Raw genomic sequence first — 23,559 nt, 5'->3', positions numbered from 1 at the left:
TTCGGATTTTCTTGCTCTAATCCACAATGAAGTTCTCCGGTGTTATTGCTCTATCTCTCATTGCCGTGGCCTCTGCCCAGAGCGAGGCTCCCTCCACGACTGTTGAGCTCTCCCCAGTTGCCAGCTGTGCCGCCCAATGTATGTCAACGCGCACAGTCGCATCGAAAACACCATGTTGCTGAAGCTGGACTGACTCAAAGTCTCTAGGTCCTGACACGGATCTCTGCTGCCAGGCAGCTTGCGCCGGCGTCCCATGCCCTGACCACTCGGGTGCCATCAAAACCAACGAATGCTCTGCGAAATGCGAACAGGGCGATGGCAGCCCAGGTCAGACCGAAGCCTTTGCTCGTTGCCAGGCTGCCTGCGTCAAGAGCTTCTTCTTGACCTACAGCGCCGCCCCTGCTGCCACTCAGCCCGGCTCTCCTTCCAACAGCGCTGTTCCAACTGGCGACTCTACTGACGCCCCAACTCGTGAGTAGCTTTGCAGGATTCTCGCTCATTCATGAGCACCTATCCCGTGCAAATACTAATTGCTTGACCTCTTAGGCTCTGGCTCCGAGCCAACCGGCACCTCGACTCCCACTGGTGATGCCTCCAGCACCACCACCCCGAACGCTGCTGCCCCCTTGTCCGGCTCCTCTGCTGCAACATTCCTCGGCTTGGTCCTTGCCGCCTTTGCTCTCTAAACGACTACAATCATGCCTCTGCTCAACCAAAGCGATGACAATGAACGCTGATGCTGGTTGGGGCCGTTTTGGTGTTGGAATGTGTGTATGGTCTGTTTATAGTAGCTTCTTTGTCACCTTTAACACCTTAATTATGCAACATTAATTCCGTGTTGCTCTTTTTGTCCGCTCTGAATTCGTATATATCTGTGCGTAACCTTTATCCGGTTAGCGATACTTGACTGGTCGTCTAATATACTGCTTGTCTGTGAATGGTTCAAACGATCAGAACACTGGCTCGTAATCAACCCGTGCCGGTAGCAAGGATCCTCGAGTATTTTGTCCAGCGACGCGATGTCTGAAAAAGTAGCGTAGATATCCATTGATGCACTTCTAATCCTCTCATGGCAAGCTTAATTGTCGAGCAAATAAGCCAGGGGCGGTCGAACATACTTCGAGTCGAAGTCAAACGTGAAATCTAGAGAGTTTCGCGGTAACAGGAACGCGCCGTCCTGAAGTAACTTAAGCTCCTGAGTATCTCATAGAATTTGAACATCAATGGAGCTTGGAAGGTATGTAGATAGTGTCGATGGCTGCATCCTAGAAATGGGGTCTTCCTAGCGGCTATCCGGCATCTCGGTTGTCCTCAAAACTGCTTGGACCATATAAAAGCCATCCACAGTTGGCTTCAGAGCTATGTAGTTAGTTAGCTCTCTGGAAACTTTGGTCTAGGGAGAACCATTGCTTCAAAACCACGATTAGCAGTAGTTAACGAACCGAGTGATGAAACCCTCCATTATCCGCAACGTTTGCTTCCCGCCATCAAGCCGTGGTATATCATGGAAGGCGAAAAACAGCGAATGCTGAAAGGCGCTGCAAACCTCCATACCGGAAAAATGGATTTATTGAATACCATCAAATACCATTCATCTATCTGATACATCGCTTCCATGCCAAGAACATAGAACCCATGTTACAACAGATGGCAAACAACATCCCAAATTCTCTGACCACACCTCTGTTAAATCTCTTGATTCAGAAACCTCCCTCTCTAGTAGTCTTTACAGTCTACTACGCCAGCCATGCCGATTGAAAATACACATGATACCGGAGAACAACGTTCCAGCCCGCCAGCGGTTGGCACAACATTGATGACAATCCCCAATGAAATCCTTGAGAAGATTTTTATAAAGATTGCCTTAGATGCTGCCGCGGTTTGGTCGCACATCTTTCTTCCTTTCAATACCAACCCCAAGGGCATCCTGACGCTCATGCTGGTATGCCAAAAGTGGCACAGGATCGCCGAACCCATACTTTACCGCCGGCAACAATACATTGCCAAACCTCCAATCACTTCAGAGCATGCGGGGAGTTTGCTCCATCTCCTGGATCGAAAGCCGTATCTGGCAGGTTATATTCGAGAACTCTCCATTGACGCCCGGCCGGACAACTTCGATGAGGCCGTGCTGAAGATTTTGCATCATTGCAAAAGGCTCACACTTCTACACCTTGATGGGCAGCTCTCCGCCCCTCCGAGCGCAGTTCCAGCGGCGATCCAAAGTCTTCCTCTAAAATCCCTTTCCATCACGACGGTGGAATCCAGTCTGTTGAGAGACGGGTTCTTCAATTTCCTCCTCGGTCTACGATACTTGGAAAATCTGAAAATCGGCGATTGGGCCTCGCCATACCCAACTACAGATTTGAAGCGGCTCCCAGCAGATTTTCGAAGACAGAGCAACATCAAAACTTTACAACTCAAAGAACCGAATACCTACCCCACGCTCACGGAAGACTGTCTTGCTTTGTCAGCTGCTCTAGAAGAGGTTATACTTACAGGTTTTGAGTTTTCAAGGTCCAGTTGGTATTACTCCTCTGATCAAATTCAAGCATTGCTTCTGCCCCATTGTGATTCTCTCCGGCGAGTTGAGCTTTCAAGCATACTAAAGGGGGATTCAACTCCCTGTCCTTTGCCAGACTTCAGCGTCTTCCCCCGTCTCGAACAACTTTCCCTTTGTCCTTATCACGTTTTCTATCATGAGAAGCCAACTGATCTGTATCGCAAGCTGGCTGCTCCAAATCTTCAACTGCTTATTCTTCATTTTCACCCTGAATCAACTCATTATGTAGGTGCTGATGTATTTGGTGAAGCGCAGATTGACTGGCTAGAAGAATTTGCTTCAGTTCATTCTCAGACTTGTCTGGCTGCAAATTTCCGTGAATTGCACATTATCTTTTTTCCTTCTGTTGAAGATTCAGAGGATCTCAGCTGGCCATGGGACCGTCTGGACAGGGCAGCTGAGATTGTTTCCAGGCATGGGATAAAACTAATTTATTCTGAACCACCTACCAGCAGGGCAGAATGGGAGACTGAGGCTGAGGCTATGGCTAAGGTTTTGAAGGAGGGAGCAGCCAGGAGAAAGCTCAGAGAACAACAGAGGGAGTAAGAAATGCATAATCACTTTAACTGTGCAGAGCAATTAAATTATAATATAATCCTCATTGATTTGTTGATGTGATGACTAGCGATTGCTTGCTTCCATTCCTTTCATTCAGAGAGTGATACACTTAATAGCCCCAAAACAGAGGTTATTTGGCAGTATATCTCAAACAAGAGATTTTGGGGGGGGGGCAATGGAGAAAAGAAGTAGAAAGACAGTGACCACCAAGGAGCACTGCCTCTTTACTATAGGATGATTCATAGACCCAACTTGTTGGATTAGGTTGGAAGTTGGCCACATTAAATATTGCAAACTCAAGTGTATCTCTAGAAGAATTCTCTGCTCTTTATTTGAAACAATCAGAACTAAATACACCCACCAGTCTAACAACTGAAAACAAATCAACAAGGGGTTGTCTCAAGTCGGCCCTATTCTTCACAACATCCTCCCCCAATACTCACAGGGCTGACAGACTTCACGTCCACTCAGTTACGAGACTGCCGACACCCAGTGCACTAAGCATAGTATAGCAAGTAATGGGATTGTTTGGCGTTTGCAGACTACATGGTCGCACGATGCCCACAGGCCCATCATTGAAATAACCATACACAGCCATGTAGGAAGAACCCCGATAGGGCTGGTTACCCCTGGCACCCCACCTAGCCAGGACACTCGGGTGCTTTCCAACAAACTCTTCCAGAGTGTACAAAGCCGAGTCTTCCGAGTGCAAATGCCTGATTTCTGTCCTCGGATACGATGCAGCCTTCCAGTGAGGTGCAATGGTGGCTGCGATGGGCGAAATCATATCTTCACCACGGAAATTTCCCATCGGAGGCTTTGTGCCGAAATAAAAACCGATATCCGGAACATATACAACCGCCACTAGAAATGAGGGGGGTTTGAAATCCGGAAAGCTGTTTCTAATATAATCGTAGGCTTGTTTGGCAAAGTGGTTGGATTGTGCTATGATCGCTGAGCGGTCATGCCTTTGATTGTCGGGTAGAAGGTACGGAGTATCGTCGAAATTGGGTTTGCCGAAATGTCCCCAGAAGGCATTCGGTCTGTCTTTGTGCTCCCAACGAAGCTTTACGTGTCCATTCACAACTCGTCGTTGAAGTGCCGTGGGGGACCTTTCTACCACGGTAGAAGAATCGTCGGGCTTATCATCCAGCGGCAGGCCCGAGAGGAAGGGGCTGTTAAGGAGGAGTAAGGTAAGAATGGATCCCAAATGCAATTTCATGGTGCCGGTATTAGGTAGATAGACCTGAATATATGGTAAAGTAAGAGTAGGAGTAAGTGAGCCACCAGATTAGTTTCGCAGTGAGTAGAGAATGGTGATTAAAACAAACATGAGAAAAGGGGCATTGGACATGATCTTTATAGACATTGCCATAGGGTATAGAATGAATACTCTGATGAGAACCAACAGAGCTGTATCGATCAATCTGCCATCATGGCCAATGGCGGAAGAATTTCATTGATTAACTGTTTACTTGTTGGATAAACCACAGCCAGGAGAATACAAACTGTCAAGGCCAGTTTCACGGCTCAGAAGAATTACCTATTTTGGTTGTTTTCTAGAGGGCTTGGTGTTGGCAAAAGCTGTGTGCTGTTTCTCATATAGTTCTAACCTAAGCCTCACAGTTATATTGCCCTCGATCTAACCTAAGCTCACAGTTATATCGCCCTCTGTCAAACCTAAGCCTCATAGTTATATTGCCCTCTGTTTCACACAGATAGTTATCAACTGAACATCAGATATTTTTATCAGATCGGTAATGGTCTGAGCTCTACAATATGGGGACAACTGTGGTCCTGTCAACAAAAAACAATCACAAAGATAAGTGCATACACACCATTAGTCCCTGAGTAATTGCAGTTTAACCATTGATCATCTCAGACATCAACCCAAGTGGCTAACACCAATTGGTTCAGCAACCCTTAGTTGACAAATTCACAAGCAATCCCACAGCCCTCATTTCTACCAACCTGCACTTCCAACTTCGGAGCAGCTTTGCAGTTGCGGCTTGTGGACACACTGTGTTTCAAGGGAAGCTCACGTCTGGGATAGAATGCGGCCGGACATACCATTTCTGATGGCATCCTTCGATTTTGGGTCGGAGGCGTAGGTGTCCAGTTCGAAGTAGGAGCGCAGAATGAAATATAAATACCTATCTGAAGGCCGCTATCGTAGTGATAATGAATATCCAAAATCACCAAGAATCCAAATATCCCCTAAAGGCATTCAATACTCGGTTCCAATCAAATATTTTTCTTCAGAAGCTCTACCATTCCCAAAAATGGTTCATGTCAACTTCTCCGTCCTAAGCTCGGCAACTATCGCCGCCATTTTGGCGACCGCATCCGTTCACGCCAATCCGATTTCTGGCACTGCACTGGCTCTCCGCAGCGCCAAACCTCTAAGCGATGCGGCCTTTATCAAGTGCATGCAGCAGCAGAACCCTAATTGGGCCTGACGAGGATACCCGATGATCCCACGCCCATCAAAGCGTGCGGCGGCGAAGAGATACTCAAGCGCGATACCAATGGCACTGTGCCTCCAAGCCAGGCGGCCTTTATTAGGTGCATGCAGCAGAAGAACCCCAATTGGCCTGACGAGGATACCGATGATCCCACGGCCATCAAAGCGTGCGGCGGCGAAGAAATACTCAAGCGCGATACCAATGGCACCGTGCCCCCAAGTAAGGCGGCGTTTATCAAGTGCATGCAGCGGAAGAACCCTAATTGGCCTGATGAGAACCCTGATGATCCCATGGCCTTCAAAGCATGTGGTGGCGAGGGGCTGCACAAGCGAGATGTCGATACTGACTCGATCGCACCTCCCAACGAATTAGCGCTCCGAGCCATTCCTCCAACCAAATTGGCTGAATCCGCCTTTATGAAGTGTATGAGAAAGAAGCACCCCAAGTTTCCAAAAGTGAAAGTCACAAACTCGGCGGACATTCTGGCATGTACCGGCCAGGGACAAACAAGGCGGGCTGTGGATGTCGACCTGGCTTCTCGCGGCCTCTTTGGTACACTCACAAACGTTTTGGGAAAAGTTCTTCAATACGATTCAAAATGCGACAAGAACGACAAAAACCAATTTCCGATTCCAAAATACTTCCAGGAAGCGGGCCCCTTCCGTGGGGACGCCAAAGAGTGGTGTGATAAGATGAAAAAAGATGTCCTCAAGCATGGTGCAACCACAGTCAGAGAGACTATCCCGGACGCTGTCACCAAAAACGCTTCATGGCTCCGCCACAACCAAAAGGCCATACTCACAATGGCACTTGCTATTACGCCCCAGGGGAGAGCGATCCTTAAAGCTGCGAAGGAAGCAGACAAGGCTTATGACAAGTGGTGTCATTTGGCAATCCAAACGTTTGGTACCAAGGACAAAGGATGCACTGCAGAGCTCGGGTATTTCAAGAAGAAGTTCCTCTTCTTCCCCATCAACGGTGCCACCACCACAGCAATCACTGATGGCTACATGGAGATTGAGGAGAAAGGTAGTGTGCTGGCAACCCTGGCAGTGGACTTTGAAAATGCAAAATAAGATATGTGATATTTGCCTGAATGTTGTTTGCTGGCATTTTGTTGCTTCCTGTGCCAGATGACTCAGCTTGTGGTGTTTGATGTTCAAATGTGTCTCTTGCTTGAGAAGAACGAGGATTTCAGCTTTAACCATTGTATTATTAGTTAGTTACTCATGTTTTGTTAAGTTAGGTAGTACAATTTCTTTTGTAGCAGGGATAATAATTGCTTTTCACAGAGATTTTTGCACAATTCTACATGATTCCGTTCTTGATGAGATTAACTATATAACTTATGGCTTGACTGCCGTCATGTGACATGGCGCTTGACCAAGTCTCTCCTTCATGGGCAAAAACACCCGCTTCGGCTCAATCAGACATACTGGACAAAGATGGGCTCAGGGACTTGTTTCTGGGTTGGAACCACATAGAACTCTGGCCCAATGACTCGATACTTATCGAGTTGTTGGCTAAGGTCTTCAGCACAACTCACAACCCGGCCGTCATAGGTAGCTAATCTCAAGCTCCGGGAGTACAGCACCGCCAGCACCGCGGACCACCCTCAAGGCTGCACTGCGCCCCCAAAAGTGAAGACGAGGGTCTCCAATGCCACCCTCATATCGCGCATGGAAACATTCGTAACCAAACAAATGCAGCACTACGACCCGTCCCACAATCCAGCCCACGTCGCCCGCGTCGTTCGCCTCGCCCACCGTCTCCTCGCAGCCGAGCGCGCCCGGGGTTCCAGAATAACCTACAACGAGACTATAATAACCCTGGCCGCGCTTCTCCATGACATCGGAGACAGGAAATACCTTGTGCCAGGCAGTACGCAAGACCCTGCCACCATGGTCCGGGACGCATTGCTGAACAGTGGCTGTGACCCAACACTAGCCGAGCGGGCGCAAACGGTCGTTTCAAACGTCGCATATAGCAAGGAGGTCAAAAACCCCAACATCGTCGCGCGCCTTATCGCCGAAGATGGGTTCCCGGAGCTCGCTATCGTGCAGGACGCTGATCGTCTGGATGCGATTGGCGCCGTGGGAATCGGGCGATGCTTTACGTATCTGGGCGCCAAAGGGCCCCAGCTTGCTGCTGACGGGCTCTTGCGGTGGGAGCTCGATGACGCGGTTGGCATTTTTAGGACGAAATTGGTGAATTTGGAACTGATGATGAAGACTGACTCTGGCCGCGATATGGCCCGTAAGAGATCACTCAAATTACGGGAATTCATACGCTGGTGGGAAGAAGAGAAGGATGAAATCAAGGACCAAGGGGCCTAGCATATAAAGCAGGCTGAACGGCCTTGCTGATCTAAATGACACTTCAATTGATACCCCACCAAGCCGCTTGAGATACGGGCTATCAGCTTTCGAGCAAACTCTCACGCACATTCTCTCCCCTATCCAAATCATCAATTCGCCAAGATTATTTATATCAAGATAAAGAATAAAACAAAATTCAAGAATCCAAAAGCCAAACCGGCCCAGCCACAAATCTGTGTTCCAAAAACGTGATAACACTAGTCATGTAGAGCAAAGAGAACCGTTGGTTCAAGACGATGAGTAGTGGAAAATCTGCGTGGCTCTCGAGAGTCTCAAAAAAAAATTGTAGGATAACAAATAGTTGCACTAAACCGGCAGTGCATGTGGAGGTTTAGCCATCGCCCAATATTACAAATTCCATCCCGTCCCACGAATCCAGTAAATATCGGCGGAAAAGTTCGATAGGAGTAGCAACATAACCCCTGCGCCAATTCTAAAGTAAACCCCATGAGAGAACGCATGGTATAAATAATCAATAGAAAGATACTAACACCTAACACCGATGGAGATCAAAACGCAAGTCCAAGTGAAGGCTGTAGGCTTCGATAAGATATGGATTAAATATAGGTCGGTCAGACCCGATCACTGGCAAAGTCAAGGATATCGCAGTCGTCTTCAAAAAACCCATCGTCGTCAACCCCTCCAGTACCGGCAGCGTTCTCAGATACTGTTCTCTTCTTTCGCCTGGTGGTGATCACAGCATATTCAACGTTTTCACCACCGCTGCCCAGGCTAATCAAGTTTTCCATCTCACCGTCACCGGTATTATGCGTATCTGCGGGGGTATCGTCTCTATACGAGGATCCACGAATTTGCAGTTTCACTGAGGGTATCGCATCACCAAATACCCATGGATCAGTGGCACTGCTGTCATCGTAAACTCCAGAGAAAATCATCAAATTCACTCGACGATCAGTATGGAACGGTTGATAGGGTGCATTCGTCTCAATTTCTGCTTGAGAGAGCGGCGGGGAGGTGATGTTTCCAGCAGGAGGTGGGTGCGTGAATGACGGGAGTGACCAAAAACCACTGGTAGTAGCGCTTGTCATTGTTAGAAGCGCTTGGCTAGGTCCGACAGGAAGACGTAGGCTTGCGGGGAGGCGAAGTTCCCGTATCTTCGCACCAAATACCGACTGATCTATTTTTTTCTTTCCCGCTGATCCACGTCGGACTTGATATACCTTGAAAGATTCGCCATCGATGATACCCAAAAATGGTTCCTTTTCATTTCCAAGCCATTCTATACGGGAAACACTGCCGTCTTTTGTTAACCTGCTAAGATGCAACCGATTTTCACCAAAATGCCGGAGAGCATTCATAGTTTCGGTTGCAGCACCCACGGATTTGCTTAAGCCAGACGCTATGACTTTACCACCTCGAGAAGACAAGCCGAATCCTGCACCTGCACCAAACGCGGCCCCAACGCTAGGGGCACGCCCTCGAAGAGCAGCCATGAACGGTTGAGTAGTGCCACCTATCGCTTTGACAGCAGTAGAAAACGGATTTAGATTTCCGGAATTCATTTCATTCAAATCTTCTCTTGACAGGTATTCAGCATGACCCTGCTGAGGAGATGATTGGCGCGGAACGCGACGTAAGGGGGGCCATTGAAAAGCACTTCGCGGAATATCGTATAGGTGTATTGTGCCATTTTTTGTGACAACAGCTAGGCGTTCTCCAGTAGGGCTCGTCCATCTAACATCAAGGATGCTCGTTTTTGTTAAGCGATCAAATTTCGCTATCTCCCGGACTTGTGCGTGGGGAACTGCGGATGAAATATCCTCCAATACCAATGATCTTGCTCTGCAGTGCCGCATTTGCATAAGGTCCCAAACTTGCTGAATATCACCATTTTTACTGGCAGTTAAAAGCATGAGGCCACTGGGTGACAGGGAAATAAAGCTGCATCCATTAGGTGGTTGGAAAGTCGCTACTGAACTGATTGTTGAAGTCTTTGTGCCTTCACTCTCTTCAAGCCGCTTCAAGTCGATGATGGATACCAAATCGGGCTCACTGTTCGATGGTTGTTGTGGTTCTTGGGCGTGGGTCGGCGGAAGGAGGTTTACGTTAGGCGGTTCAAAGGGAGGCGCTCGCCGTGATGTGGCGGTTTGACTCGGCTGCGCATCTTTGTTAAAATAACTATTCCACGTCTGAGCAACTTGTCCACCTGTCCAGGCGGCACCTCTAATTAATTCCTGCGTCACCCCTTTCGTAATCTTGTTGAAAAGACCTTCCTGATTGCAATCCACCGTACAAGTCACAGACGGACGAGACGGTGGATTATGGGCATCTATCTCGTAGAGCCTCTTTTGGCTCACCTGGCAACCAACAGTGCCGCGAAGCGAGGTTCTGGTTGAGGGCGGAGGGACTACAGCGAGCCAGCGGCCACTCATAGTCAAAATGGGCATGTCTGTTGAGAATGTTTCGCGCCCATGTTCGGATTGTATATCGTCCGCATTAGTAGAGTTGGATGAACTTGAATGCCTTCGGGAATCCCGGTTCCGAATATTGGTCCACGTTTTTCCTAGACAGCGATAGGAATCTGATGTTCGGTTCCCGCCAGTGCCAAAAATAAAGACCTCTCCACTGGTACCAGAAGCAAGGACGATATAATCTCCACTAGAATATAATTTCAAGTCCCCCCCAGCTGGGGGTACAGACGGAGATGCCCCAGGAAATGCAGTGTAGCAAGGCTCGGGTCTAGTCGCAAAGAGTGTTGCTACTAGACATTGCGTTTTAAGCGAATAGACTTGCACACGAGTTTGCATACGAGGTAGGTCCGTATGGTTAGAATGCGCATCCAACCTATGCGAAACGCTTGGGGCCGCCGAATCGGTGTTGTCTGATGCCGTGGAAGAGCTACGCCCGTTGTCATCCTGAGACACAGGGCCAAATATTGTCACTCCAACGAGCGGTCGAGAGGAGAAGAATGGGTCGGTCCCAGAGGTCCAAGTCAAGATCTTGGCGTTTAGAACTCTTCCATTCAACCCTTTGACGGCCCCAAGCACTCGGGCCTGTTCGTTCTCCAGGGCTAGAACTTCTAGCATACCATCTCTTCCGATTAAAACGACTTTCTTTCCAGGAAGACGTGGTTTATGCGATGGGAGTATGTCAAGAGCACTAAAAGAACAACCCTGCTCTTGAGTTGTTGCCATTATCGGAGAAGCAACACCAGGTATATTCACATCAGGAGCCGAGTAGAAGTGAGCCTGAGGAAGATGAGGTAGCGGAGGATATTGCTGTTGTTGGGTGCTCATAGAGTTCCGTTTCTGCCGATCCTCAAATCGATGTCTTAAAGAGCTGGAGAAGTCCGTTTCCATACTAATAGGTCGTGGTTTGCTAGTTGGAGGGGAAACCGACATGGCGGCTTGCTGGAAACCCCCTCTGTCCGCCGGCAGACTGAAATTTGGAGAACATCCAACATTTCCTCCGCCTGACGCCTCTTGCGGAGGACTTTTGCCAAAAGGGATCGACCTAGCCCATGTATCCGTGCGGAAGGTAATGTCGTGGTCCTCCGATGGGGATAACGTGCTGAGAGCATCCAATACCGGTGAGTCAGGATCACTAACCATGTTTTGCGGCGTGAGTAGGGTCGAAGCAGGCTCGAAAAGTTGTTCTATGGGCTGGGAGGCCTCTCTATCCAAAGAAGCAGGTTAGCTTGGCGCAACGGTCCGGGTGGTAGATAGATGTGGCATCCGCCCCTTCCATGGGTCAACATGAACTTACAAGTCTTCAAGAAGGGTCTGCTTTTCGGCTTTGGCCGTCTTAATATCTCTTCGCGCGGCATTCTTCTTTTTCTTGCTATGTGCCACCTCGCCGGTAACTGACTGAGGAGACGATACGCGTTTCACTGTCGATTTCGAAGCCTGTTGACGAGCTGGGCTTGACGTAGGGGGCATGCAAAACACAACACACGGTGTTGCCGGAGAAATAAAAGACCCCTTAGAGGGTGTTGAGCGCTTGGGCAGAGTAAACTCCTACTGATTTCGGATCTTTCGACTGCACTCTTCAAAAAAGGCCAAGATCCCAAGTCAGCTTCTCAGCTCCCCTGGTGTATCTGAGCTCAGTACCTACCCTTCCAACTTAGCTAGCGAGTAGGAGAGGCTTGGTGACGGTCAAGGCTTCCGTTGTTGAGCATATATTCTCTGGCAGGAAACAACTCGAGCAGCGTATGGACGATGAACAATAGTACTAGCTAACAGGAAGATGCTTCTTCGGGGAATGTCGAGGGGGAGGGGAGATCACGACGTCCTCGTTCTTACTTAATGCGTTACCCCGTAATTCCAACGAATGACTCCAGCCGAAAGGCAGGTGGCCAAGCCGGATGAGCCAGTCAGCAACGCAGTCATAGCGCATCTTCCGCATCATTGTTACCGGCTGTGACCATACGTGACCACTGACGTTGGATGAGGGGCACCGACGTCATGCAAACAGTGCAAATACTCAGGAACACGCGCGCCAAGATCGCCCCCGGTCCCACTTCTGCTTATGTAACTCGGTCGCGTCCGGCGCGGCCATGTGACGCATCAAGTCTAGATGCAACCACGTCAACGCCCATTCACGCTTGGTATGGGAGTGAAGGTTTGTATCATTCCCCAAGGTCGACGGAGCAAGGACGCTAGTTCCGGAACGTTTCAACCGGCTCTTTTCTGGAGCTTGTCGTGGATGTAGCGCATCCTCTTCTTCTCAACGGTTGTTTGATACTTCCTCCTTGCATCCAAACAAACACGGATTGTTCGCGAGAAATTGATTGTGATATCGAGAGCATATTGCGCATTACTATGAAACCAATCAAATACTCAGACTCTTTAGATGCAGGGCCAGGCTCCTTGATACATTCAATCCCTTGCATCAGCTCTGGGCGGGTTTACCATCATATTTATTAGTGCTATAAAGTTTTGGAATATGTGTCCATCCTTGGAAGCTTGCCCATGGTGTTCTACAGACATGTCCCCGATTGATACCCCACGGAATCCCCGTAACCTGTTCTTGAGAGCGACTATCCATTTTCGATCCGCAAATACGCGCTTTTTTGTTACACAGTCGACCTTCGATTGAATAGGCCTATGGCCTTGTTTCAACCGGGAATAATTGGAGGATCACACCACTAGGAGAAACACAGACGGAATGGTCTCCGAGAGGCGATGATAATTAGACTGTGGATTTCACCTCTATCAGTGTGTGATGTCCAAATCGAATGCATACAACCGGCCGCACTAGCATGTATCTTGCAGTAGCAGGTCCCTCTTTTAAGAGCATGCATACTCTTGGTGGACTAGGAATCGAGAAATCTATTGAACGGACAAATATGGCATGTGGCACTCGAGGCATGAATACACTAGTCTCATGTTGGTAATTTGATAGCTTAGTTTGACAAGAATGCACGATCGTAGGAAAGTATTAGCAACACTTGCACGTGGAAACCAATGTTTTCCGTTGATATAACTAGACTTCTCATACAACTCCACTATCAACTTTTAGCTCTGATGTAAATATCAGTGTTCCGCTGTAATATCTGACAATGGAGCTATATATTATGCCATGAGATGATTCAACAACAAGGGCACTTGCTCTTGGATGCGGGAAATAAACGTATCTAACACTCTAAGTACCGAACCAGAATGATGGTTCATACTACTAGGAGATAATAATCACATAGAGTAACATTCGAATGCTAAAGAAGCCCTCTCAAAGATCTATCAATAAATAGACAGTCCTTCCAACGCCATACTCTGCTGGTGCCGTGTGCTACCACAATTGCTCCCCAATCCATGAGTTCTATACACATTAAGCTGTCAATCTTCCAAGTTATGCCAAGTGCAACGGCAAGTCTGAACGAGGGATATATTCAACGTCCACCTATGTCAGGCGCAACACTAGGAAGTCTTGAAAAACCTCCACCACAAGGGACGTTCTTCATGCCTTCTTCTTTGCGGCGGCCTTAGCTTTGGCGGCCTTCTTTCGGTTGCTACGAATCATAACCAAGCTAAGGAATGTCCCAACGACGGCCGAGCCAAGGAGGGTTAAAATAACGGGAATGCGAATTGCCCAAACTCGCGGCGGGAAGAAATCGTGGAGAGGGTGACCGGGATCGACGAATGGCTAAGTAATCGTTAGACTTTTGGAAGACGATGCGTCCACGAGGACTTGCCATCAACAAGGTCCAGGCGGTATAATAGAGAAAGACGGCAGTCGCCGCGAGCAACATGGCCAGCCCGGAAAGTCGGCCAAGCTGTTTACACCCTCTCATTAGTACTGGTAGTCATGGTATATTTTCAGCGCGAGGCTTACCATGGCGTGAGATTGCAATTGAAAGGAGCTCTGTCACTTGAACTAGATGCAATGTACTCCGTAGTTTTGTAGTACAATAATACTCTGAACGAAAAAGCAAGCACCGATGATTTCTAACCCCAGAATCTCTGTCGCTCACGGTTCACCCCTATCTGGGTCGCGAACAAAGCTCCATATCACGTGACAGCCAACCTCCAAATCTTCCCATCGCAGCTCAAAGCTTCGCCATCTGGACAGGCAGAAAACGAAAGTGCAACTCATCTCTTCCCAACGGCATTCGCAAAAATGGCGGACTCTGTGATGCTGCAATCTGCAGTACGCCTGCCAACCCCACCTCCTGGGACCTCTTACGCGCCCCCAACGTTTCCCTCGAGAAAGAGGTCGCCGTCTTCGCGTTCGCCTTCACCCGACCGCCGACGCCCAGCGCCCCATGATTCTTCTCGGGACGGACCCAAAAACGAACAAGATAAGGAGACAGAGAGAGATCGCCAGCTGGCTGAGAGATTTCGTCAGTTTAAAAGGCCAGAGGGCCCTTCGAAGCCTTTGACGGAGGAAGAAAAGCAAGCTGCAGCAAAGGCGGAATATGAGAAGTTGCTGAATATGCGGTCGGGAGGGACATATATTCCTCCTGCGAAACTCCGCGCTTTGCAAGCACAAATCACCGATAAATCAAGCAAAGAGTACCAGCGGATGGCTTGGGAAGCGTTGAAGAAATCCATCAACGGATTGATTAACAAAGTCAATATTTCCAACATCAAATACATCGTCCCAGAACTCTTTGGGGAAAACTTGGTCCGTGGGAGAGGCCTCTTTTGTCGAAGCATAATGAAAGCTCAGGCAGCCAGTTTGCCATTTACACCAATCTACGCAGCCATGGCTGCGATTGTCAATACGAAATTACCACAAGTTGGGCAGTTGTTGCTGAGCCGACTGATTATCCAATTCCGCAAGGCGTTCAAAAGAAACGACAAAGCGGTCTGTATATCTTCGACAACCTTCATCGCCCACCTATGCAATCATCAGGTTGCCCATGAGATCATCGCCGCAGAGATTCTATTCCGCCTGCTTCATAAACCCACGGACGATAGCGTGGAGGTGGCAGTTGGTCTGACTAGGGAGGTTGGCCAACACCTAGAGGAAATGAATCAAGCCATTGCTCTCGCGGTATTCGACCAGTTCAGGCATATCCTCCACGAAGCCGACATTGATAAGCGCGTCCAGTATATGATTGAAGTTTTATTCCAGGTCCGAAAAGACCGTTTTAAAGATAACCCTGCCGTCAAGGAAGAACTCGACTTGGTGGAAGAAGAGGATCAGGTTACGCATTACATTAGTCTGGACGATGCCCTTGAAGTTCAGGACGGCCTTAACGTTTTCAAATTTGACCCGGAGTGGGAGGAACACGAGACGGCATATAAAAAGCTCAAGGCTGAAATCCTAGGTGAAGGAAGCGATGAGGAAGACGAAGATGGCTCTGATGAATCATCGGACGAAGACGAAGAGAATGAGGAGGAGCGCCAACTGGATATTAAGGACCAGACCAACACAGATCTAGTCAACCTTCGACGAACAATCTACCTTACTATCATGTCTAGTATCGATTTCGAAGAATGCTGCCACAAGCTGATGAAAATCAATTTACCGCCTGGTCAAGAGTCTGAGCTGCCGTCTATGATTATCGAATGTTGTTCACAGGAGCGGACGTATTCTAAGTTCTACGGCCTTATTGGCGAACGCTTTGCGAAGCTCAATCGTCTCTGGTGTGATCTTTTTGAAGCCGCATTTGCAAAGTATTACGACACGATTCATCGCTACGAAACAAATCGCTTGAGAAATATTGCTAGATTCTTTGGGCATATGCTTAGTTCGGATGCAATCGGGTGGCACGTTCTCTCCATTGTCCATCTGAATGAGGAAGAGACAACATCAAGCAGTCGTATCTTCATTAAGATTCTTTTCCAGGATCTTGCCGAAGTCCTAGGGATGCCAAAGCTCCAAGAAAGGCTAAAAGATAATATCCTTCGACCAAGCTTTGAGGGTATATTCCCGACCGATAATCCTCGCAACACTCGTTTCTCCATCAATTATTTCACAAGTATTGGAATGGGTGCGCTCACAGAGGAAATGCGCGAACTTCTCAAATCTCTTCCAAAACCGACGATACCCGCGTTGCCGGCGCCACAAGGCGATTCCGAATCCGAATCCGTGAGCTCATACTCCAGCTATTCGTCATATACTGGATCTTCTCGTTCTCGTTCCTATTCTCGCTCTCCGTCTCCTCGGCCCGCCCGCGACGAATCAAGAGGCCGCCGCAGATCTCGCACGCCCGGATCACGAAGCATAAGCCGGAGTCGAAGTCATAGCTTGTCCCATTCTCGTTCTCCTCAGAGACGTCGTGCTAGACCTACGTCGTACTCTCGATCCCCATCTCCTGTCAAGAGAAGAGGAAGGTCGATCTCTTCATCTGTGTCGCGCCGTTACACGCCTAGCAGGTCACCTCTGCCTAGCAGACCCCATCAGCGACAAATCAGCAAGCGCTCTGTGTCTCGATCTCTGACTCCACCACGTCGACGAGAGCCTGGCCCTGTTCGTGCAGGCCGTTCCACAGCCCGAGGCTACAACTCTTCGCGGTCACGATCTCCATATCGTCGGCGTAGCCCCATACGAAGATATGACTATTCAAGATCCCCATCCCCAGATAGAGGGCCTAGACGGAGAGGACGCCCATCTTCCCGATCTATCACTCCACCCCGGCATAATCAGAGTAGCAGACGTCGGGATACCAGACGGGCTACCCCTTCACCCTCGCGCTCGCCATCACCATATCGAAGACCGCGACGGCTAAGGACTGCGTCGCCGCCAAGCTCTCGGTCACTATCACGGTCAGAGACCCCTCCATCGCGACCATATCGTCTATCAAGCCGTAGTCGACGAAGGGACCGTTCTCAATCTCGGTCGGCGCTGCCTACTCGACCTTCGGGCCGTGCCCGAGCATCAGATTTCCTATGATTCATTATTAGTATCAGCCCAACATTCTCCTCGATATCATGTATTGGCATGGAGTTTATGTTATCAAGAATGCCCCTATGCCTCTATTTTCCCTTCCCTCTTCAGTGCTTGGTGAAGTTGTTTTGAAGCGACCAATGCCATTGATTTTTCTCCATTACATATATAAACCATCATCCTGTGTATGTAACTCCACAAGAAACAGTTTCTGCGTACCCTTCGTGACTGCCCCTCGAAGCTTCTATTATTGATTCGATGCGCAGCTCTATTCACTGTCAGACGGTATTCCGTCACGTGTAATATATCTCATCAAACCAACAGGGCATACTGTGTAAATATTTATCACGAAGGAGTCTAGCAGGGTTCCTGCGAAGCTGAGTACCACTATCCACTGACTTCGGGCTGCTTGTCGATGCATCCACATTGGTAAAGGATATTAGGACAAGCTACGGATGGCGATGCTCCATACATACACAGTGAGGAAAACGGTTTGTGAGATATCGAGATTGCGATGAATACTTGCATGTGCTTGATGTTCGATATCCTCGGCTTTTGAGGAGCTTCAACGTCGAGCTTTGCTTCAAGATTTGCTACGGCAATGGACTGTGAACTTTGAAGACTCGAGATTGGAAGCATGCTTGGAAGCTGCACTTGAGCAAGTCTTGCAGGGTCGATCGATGGCCAACTTCAAACTGGTCAGATTTTCATAGTTTATATTATCAAGAGAGCAAGATGGCGGCGCGTAAAGCACGCTATTAAACGAACGCCATAACTTTCAGCTCCCTCGTTAGCTAGCGTGTCCGCAGCAGATGCGCCATCACTCGACAACCACAGCGGTTCCAACCCGACTTCTCCGGTTCCTGGGGCATCCTCTGCTGTCCAACAGTTGTCCCCCGCCATCCTTCGACAAAAGGTCACTGTTGAACACTCGCTCTGACCCAATCAGTAGTCGTTCTTTGCAGGTCGTTGAGAGAACCGACTCTATCCCGCAAAATGGCTGAAGAATCCTGTGAGACACATCCACGACTAGAATGCCAATCAGAATGATGTCCATGGTGATGGGGCCTCGTCTGCAGCCACTGTCGATCCCGTCACTCAATCTTAGGGGATCGACACGGACTATTGCTGGAATGATGCGACGAAGTATCTGGTATGGCCGGAGGACTCCGTCCAGGTTTTGAAAGCTTACACAGGACCAGATATGCTCAAGACAATACGAGCCTGAACGCTACTGATTCCTCCATCTGAAGAGCCGGGATGCTTGATGCTCACACTCGTTCAAACCCCCTGCTGTCCTTGTGGCACCCACACCCCGTAAGTTAACTAAACCGAGAGCATTCGCGCCTCATTACGGAGGAAACTCCTGCATTTTGCGGGCGTGAGCACTTTCATGCGGGAGTGCTCTGGCTATGTGAGGGGTAAACCCTAAGACTATGTTCTTGTACGACTCAGGCAAAGTCCATGGATTGCGAGGAAAGGCCTGGCCGCTGATTTGGCGCCGCGGAGTTTTGCCTCTCGAATCAGCAACGAGTCTGAGTTTACTGGGCCCATGATCAGAGCCAGCATGTTAGCTATTGGGTGGCCTTCGTTACGAAGCTCCGAAGTGTGCAGAAGTGACAGCCAGCCTCAAACCATCCCAACGAGCAAGAAGTCCGCTAACGCTCGGCTTTCCTGAACGGAGATCCTCGATCTGAATCTGGACTAGGGAGATCTGTCATGTCGGACTTGGTATGTCACTATTACGAATTTGGAATCGGCCGATGAAGGGGGAGGCCACTACGCCAGCCATTAGTGATATCACAACAGCTTGGCCACAGAGTTCGTTTTAGCTGGCTCGATGCATTGTTGCGGTTGGCAGCGCTACGTTCGCGAGTCCCTCGAGGAGAAAGGAAACCCACGAACGCTCACATTGTCCCGTTCCACAAGAAAGCAACGATGTCGGAAGAACCAGCCACTTAACACGGTTCTTCCGTGCGAGGGCGTTATTTGGCAAAAAGGCAACCCAACAAAAACAAAAATGCTCAACCCCTCAGACTATAACTATCGAAAATATTCGGGTAAGGCGTGGTCCACTTGCTTGAGCTACTCTGCAGCCTGGAATTATGGGATACGCACTGCTCGCCAACCCAGTTGACATGGAACACCCAAGGTTCATTACTTTTACTCCGTAATTACGGATTCTCTGATGGAAGCAATCGGCAGGCGGGAACAAGCATGGAACAGACCCGCTTTCGAGATCTTTCTCCTTTTAATGGGCGGGCAAATACCCAGTCATTGAAATACAGAAAGCATATAACTTCAGCATCGACAAGCTGCTGCGCTAGCGTACAAATAAGTAGGAGAGCCTTTACGCGAAATTAAGCTTATCGTTGAAGATCAAGGTGGATATTTCGCTTTAGCTGGGAACTTTGCGAGCCAGGGAAATCATTCTGTGGCCAGGTACTCCAGACTTGGTGCAGAGATGAAAAGAGCCTGCCCATAATGTACTCCATACTGGCTTCTGCAATCATATCCCGACAAGAAGCCCAGTCATGGTTTGAGTTGTGCATATCTGCAGGCAGATCGGATTACAGGGGATTCGATCCGCACTCGAGCTTCAAATCTTGCCTGACATCTGACAACACCGACTTATTGCGCTGCCAAAAAGCGAGACGTCGAATTGCCTTGCCATGAAATTAGAATCGCCCGGTCCATAATCTGATGGTAGACGCACTGGTGGCTTTGCCTCCCGTTCCGCCTTTCTCCCACCCAATAGCTGGAGGGTCCCTCGACGTGTGGGATACACAAATATATTCGAGGTCATATCCCACATCCTTCCAGATGAGTCCCAATTCCTTGGAAGCAGTACCTTCTTCGGCTTACCCTCTTTTAATCGTCAAGCTTCCTGGGCTGTTCAACATAATCTCGCGGTGTCCCGCTATCGAACCCATAACGTCTCTGTTTTATGCCCTCTCCCTGCGCAACGATTTCCCTCGGAACAAATATTTTCAATCGTTAATAGAGCGGCGTTGCTTGTGATAAGGATCAAACCGAAGTCGGCGTTCTGTACTTGATTCAGAAACACCTTCGTTGGAGGTTCTGGCGGCCTAATAGCTGGGTAAGAACAACAAACACCATTCGAGGCACCCTTTTCTACGAACTTGTTTCTTGCGCTTGCATAATTGCTTGAACACATCTCGATTCGAAGGCTCAACTTCTTTCTAGGCTGATCAGTGAGAGGGGCTCTGCGGAACAGCGTCTCGCACCACATCCAATAGTCGCGATATTTGTCCATTTCCGGCTCGTAATCTCACGTCATCGATTCTAAATCCGATCTATTCGACTCCGTCAACGATTTCGCGAACTTGAATTATGCCTCCAACCCCGCAAAGCAGGAGCGCACGCCAGCGGAGTCGGTCCCAAGAGGAAGAATATGTCGTTTTCCTTCAAGGGGTAAGTCTCGCCTCGGCCTCGTTGGATTCACCACCTTACCATATATGTGTGCGAGAGTAGATCCCGCCCCAATGTCGCTGGCAAGAACTTAAGGACCTCGTGCGGCAAACGGCGCTTCACATCCGGCAAGCAGTGGTATATGATGATTGCCACGGGCACCCAACGGGTCTTGGACAAATTATCATCAAAAACGAGGATGAAGCCTGGCGAACATACAGTCAGTTTTATGTATTTCCAGAGGCCGTTTTTGTTGGTCTAACGGGCTTGTTTAGATCGGTTGTCAACGAACGGATGGAATGGCCATAGTTTGACGGTAACTCTGTCACTGGCAAATGCACCGACGCAGCCTATTGCAGGTCCAACGAAGAGTCCATCATTCGCCCGAATCCCCTTTATGCCCGCATACTCGAGTCCGCCGATCATGTCATCGCCCTCATGCACACTGAGTCACGAGTAGGCGTCGAACTTTCCATCGTACCTCCGTGGAATGAATCTGCTAACTGCTTAGCCGAAGGATCCCTTTGTCACCAGTATACCCACAGTCGCCCGAATGCCCCCCATTTACGGCTCATATCAGTCCTGGTTGCCATCCTCACCTCCTCTCCGTCCCTCAAGATACGCTAGGATACCAGATACCCTTTATCCTGCCCAGCGATAGCTCCATTGTCTTCCCACAATTCTATCATACAGCGTTCGATCCTTGCACTATGGCCACTCACAGATACCCTTCATCCGGGCCCGTGCCACATTTCCCTCAGAGCAACCGCAGCAGTATTTCAACGAGCAGCAACTATAGTGCCAGTTCGACATTTGAATCCACGGTTCCCGTGTCGCGACATCTCTTTGTGCAAAATTTGAGCCCCGGCACCACCACGCAGCAACTTAAAGAGTATCTCACGCCCGCAGGCACGGCAAGCCGATGTGATATCGTTGACCAAAGATCCTTTGGCCGGACAAAAGTTTGCGCTACTCTCAGTCTTCAAAACGAGGAAGAAGCGAAACTGGCAATATCAATGTTTGATAATTCAACCTTTATGGGATCCAGGATAAGGGTGCGATTCAACAGAGAACGGAGCGGTTCCGGCAGCAGCCAGCCAAAGCAGGCTCCGTTAGATGCTAGTAAAGTAGGCGAAGGACTCAAGGCCACAGCAGCAGACACAGCCTCGAGCCACGACAAACCGGAAACGGCTGATGAGTGTTTGGGGGGTTCAAGGGGAGAAGAGACTGGTCCCGGCAAGAAGCGTGGAGAGCCGTTGGTGGTCAATGGATCGTGTGTAGGGATGAAAGCAGGTCGGGGCAACGAAGAAAAGCGAGATTACGAAGGTTAGTCTCTTTTGATGTTGACGGGCTTTTTATCTCTTTTGTCAGGGAGCTGGTCCTAATTGCTATTGCGGCCGCAGGTGAACTCTCCAAGCGTGCGCAGGAAATCCATTTGTAACTTGCTTTTCATTTTGATTGCGAATTTGGGAGGATCCGGGGCGGGATAATGGGACAAGGTGTACGGGGGGAGGAAAAGGGTTTCTCTTTTCTGTGTTGACTAGGATTATTGATACCATTTTATTTTCAACTGACTAACTAATGCCATAATCATTGTGTTCTTACGATCATGCGAGCATGTTTTCTGTCTGGGCTGCAATTGGAAAGGGGTGTTTCTTTCAAGATGTAGTCTCTCTTTGTCAAAGACGGGAAGCAGATCATCCGCCTCCTACGGCCTTGAAAAAAACAGAAATTGAAGCTTTTGTTCCCTTTTTTCCCCCTTCCGATATGAAGTCGAACTAGCCCATCTGTCATCCCTGCGCAAATCCATCAACCCCCAAAAATCCAGCACCCTATCACGCGAGGGCAGAATCAAATACAATTGCCCGGTCTTGAAATCTGCCCAACTAACTACTGTTTTCCATCCCCGGATCGACAATCCTGGTATTCCCCGAACGGATCTCGACGAGGAGGTGTGCAGGGCTAACCTGCAGGGCGAGTCATAAGTAGTAGCGAACAAGGATCCTTGAAAGATTCCTGAATCTCCCCCCGGCCAAAGCAAATCGACGAGGTTAGAAACAAAAGATCCCTGGCACTGGCCGAGAGGAAAGAAAGGATTTCGATTTGAGCCGGTCTAAAAAGCTCGCGGCCGGCACGGAAGGTCGTTAGTTAACTTAAGTAGCCCTGGCAGGTTGTTGGGTGCTTGGATCTCTCTTCTTGAGTTGAAAAAGGACGGCCCCAATGCAAGGGGCGGGAAAGCGGGAAGGGCCTTGGTTTCCGCTGCACCCTTGCTGGCGAGATTGCTTGCTTGCGGCGATCAACCATGGATTTGTGTGTTGTGCATTGAGTTTTTTTATGGGAGGTGGACTCTTTATTGAATAGGTCGGGTGAGAGCAAAGATGTCAAAGAATGAAGCGGCAAGGAAGGAAACGAGATAATAGCTTAGACAAAGGTAGAGTGTTTGGCACCAAAGAGCTGGCCTTGTCTACGGAGTACTCCATATAGTACATAAAAAATTTGATGCCTTTGCGGATAGCCTGATAAGAGTTTCTTTCGTGTTTAAGCCTTGATTCCTCACTCTTACGGAGTACTATGGTATTACCTTTCCGTTCCCTTATCCTCCGTCCAAGGCAAGCATTCAGCAAAGGGAAAAAAAAAGTCTGCCTTATTCCCTCGCCTCGCCCCGTCCGCAGGGTCCAGGCCCCCTGACGGCTGAAGGGAAAAATGGGTGGCGAACAGGCCCTCCATCGGCGTCGTGGTCACGCATGAAACAGAAAAAAAAAAAAGGCTGCAGCTCGGAAGGAGGAACATTTCTTGATGACTACTCCGTATTCGATATTTGATTATTAGTTTTTATTGTTGATGTTTCAATGCGATTCCTTGGGTTGAG

At 49.0% G+C, this 23,559-nt stretch overlaps 7 protein-coding genes across 7 annotated transcripts; 5 read left to right on the top strand and 2 right to left on the bottom strand.

Moving 5' to 3' along the window:
* Positions 1-26: 26 nt before the first annotated feature.
* On the top strand, positions 27-686 carry UREG_06746 (uncharacterized protein; the record flags this gene model as incomplete). Its single annotated transcript, XM_002583733.1, has 3 exons — positions 27-138; positions 208-471; positions 547-686. 3 exons carry the CDS (start codon positions 27-29, stop codon positions 684-686), a joined length of 516 nt encoding a protein of 171 aa, XP_002583779.1.
* Positions 687-1,747: 1,061 nt separating this feature from the next.
* On the top strand, positions 1,748-3,109 carry UREG_06745 (uncharacterized protein; the record flags this gene model as incomplete). The annotated part of the gene is made up of 1 exon (XM_002583732.1): positions 1,748-3,109. The coding sequence occupies one exon, from the start codon at positions 1,748-1,750 to the stop codon at positions 3,107-3,109; it is 1,362 nt and encodes a 453-aa protein (XP_002583778.1).
* Positions 3,110-3,578: 469 nt separating this feature from the next.
* Positions 3,579-4,343, bottom strand: UREG_06744 (uncharacterized protein; the record flags this gene model as incomplete). Its single annotated transcript, XM_002583731.1, has 1 exon — positions 3,579-4,343. One exon carries the CDS (start codon positions 4,341-4,343, stop codon positions 3,579-3,581), a length of 765 nt encoding a protein of 254 aa, XP_002583777.1.
* Positions 4,344-5,403: 1,060 nt separating this feature from the next.
* UREG_06743 (uncharacterized protein) lies at positions 5,404-7,922 on the top strand (the record flags this gene model as incomplete). Its single annotated transcript, XM_002583730.1, has 3 exons — positions 5,404-5,546; positions 5,585-6,615; positions 7,153-7,922. The coding sequence occupies 3 exons, from the start codon at positions 5,404-5,406 to the stop codon at positions 7,920-7,922; spliced, it is 1,944 nt and encodes a 647-aa protein (XP_002583776.1).
* Positions 7,923-8,536: 614 nt separating this feature from the next.
* UREG_06742 (uncharacterized protein) lies at positions 8,537-11,863 on the bottom strand (the record flags this gene model as incomplete). The annotated part of the gene is made up of 2 exons (XM_002583729.1): positions 8,537-11,600; positions 11,691-11,863. 2 exons carry the CDS (start codon positions 11,861-11,863, stop codon positions 8,537-8,539), a joined length of 3,237 nt encoding a protein of 1,078 aa, XP_002583775.1.
* A 3,217-nt stretch (positions 11,864-15,080) lies between these two features.
* Positions 15,081-17,264, top strand: UREG_06741 (pre-mRNA splicing factor cwc22; the record flags this gene model as incomplete). Its single annotated transcript, XM_002583728.1, has 1 exon — positions 15,081-17,264. One exon carries the CDS (start codon positions 15,081-15,083, stop codon positions 17,262-17,264), a length of 2,184 nt encoding a protein of 727 aa, XP_002583774.1.
* Positions 17,265-21,400: 4,136 nt separating this feature from the next.
* On the top strand, positions 21,401-22,131 carry UREG_06740 (uncharacterized protein; the record flags this gene model as incomplete). The annotated part of the gene is made up of 2 exons (XM_002583727.1): positions 21,401-22,016; positions 22,094-22,131. The coding sequence occupies 2 exons, from the start codon at positions 21,401-21,403 to the stop codon at positions 22,129-22,131; spliced, it is 654 nt and encodes a 217-aa protein (XP_002583773.1).
* Between the last annotated feature and the right edge of the window lie 1,428 nt (positions 22,132-23,559).

This window comes from Uncinocarpus reesii, genomic scaffold, assembly GCF_000003515.1.
Source record: "Uncinocarpus reesii 1704 scaffold_4 genomic scaffold, whole genome shotgun sequence".
In the NCBI taxonomy this organism is placed as follows: domain Eukaryota; kingdom Fungi; phylum Ascomycota; class Eurotiomycetes; order Onygenales; family Onygenaceae; genus Uncinocarpus; species Uncinocarpus reesii.
This window is presented reverse-complemented; position numbering and strand designations above follow the sequence as displayed.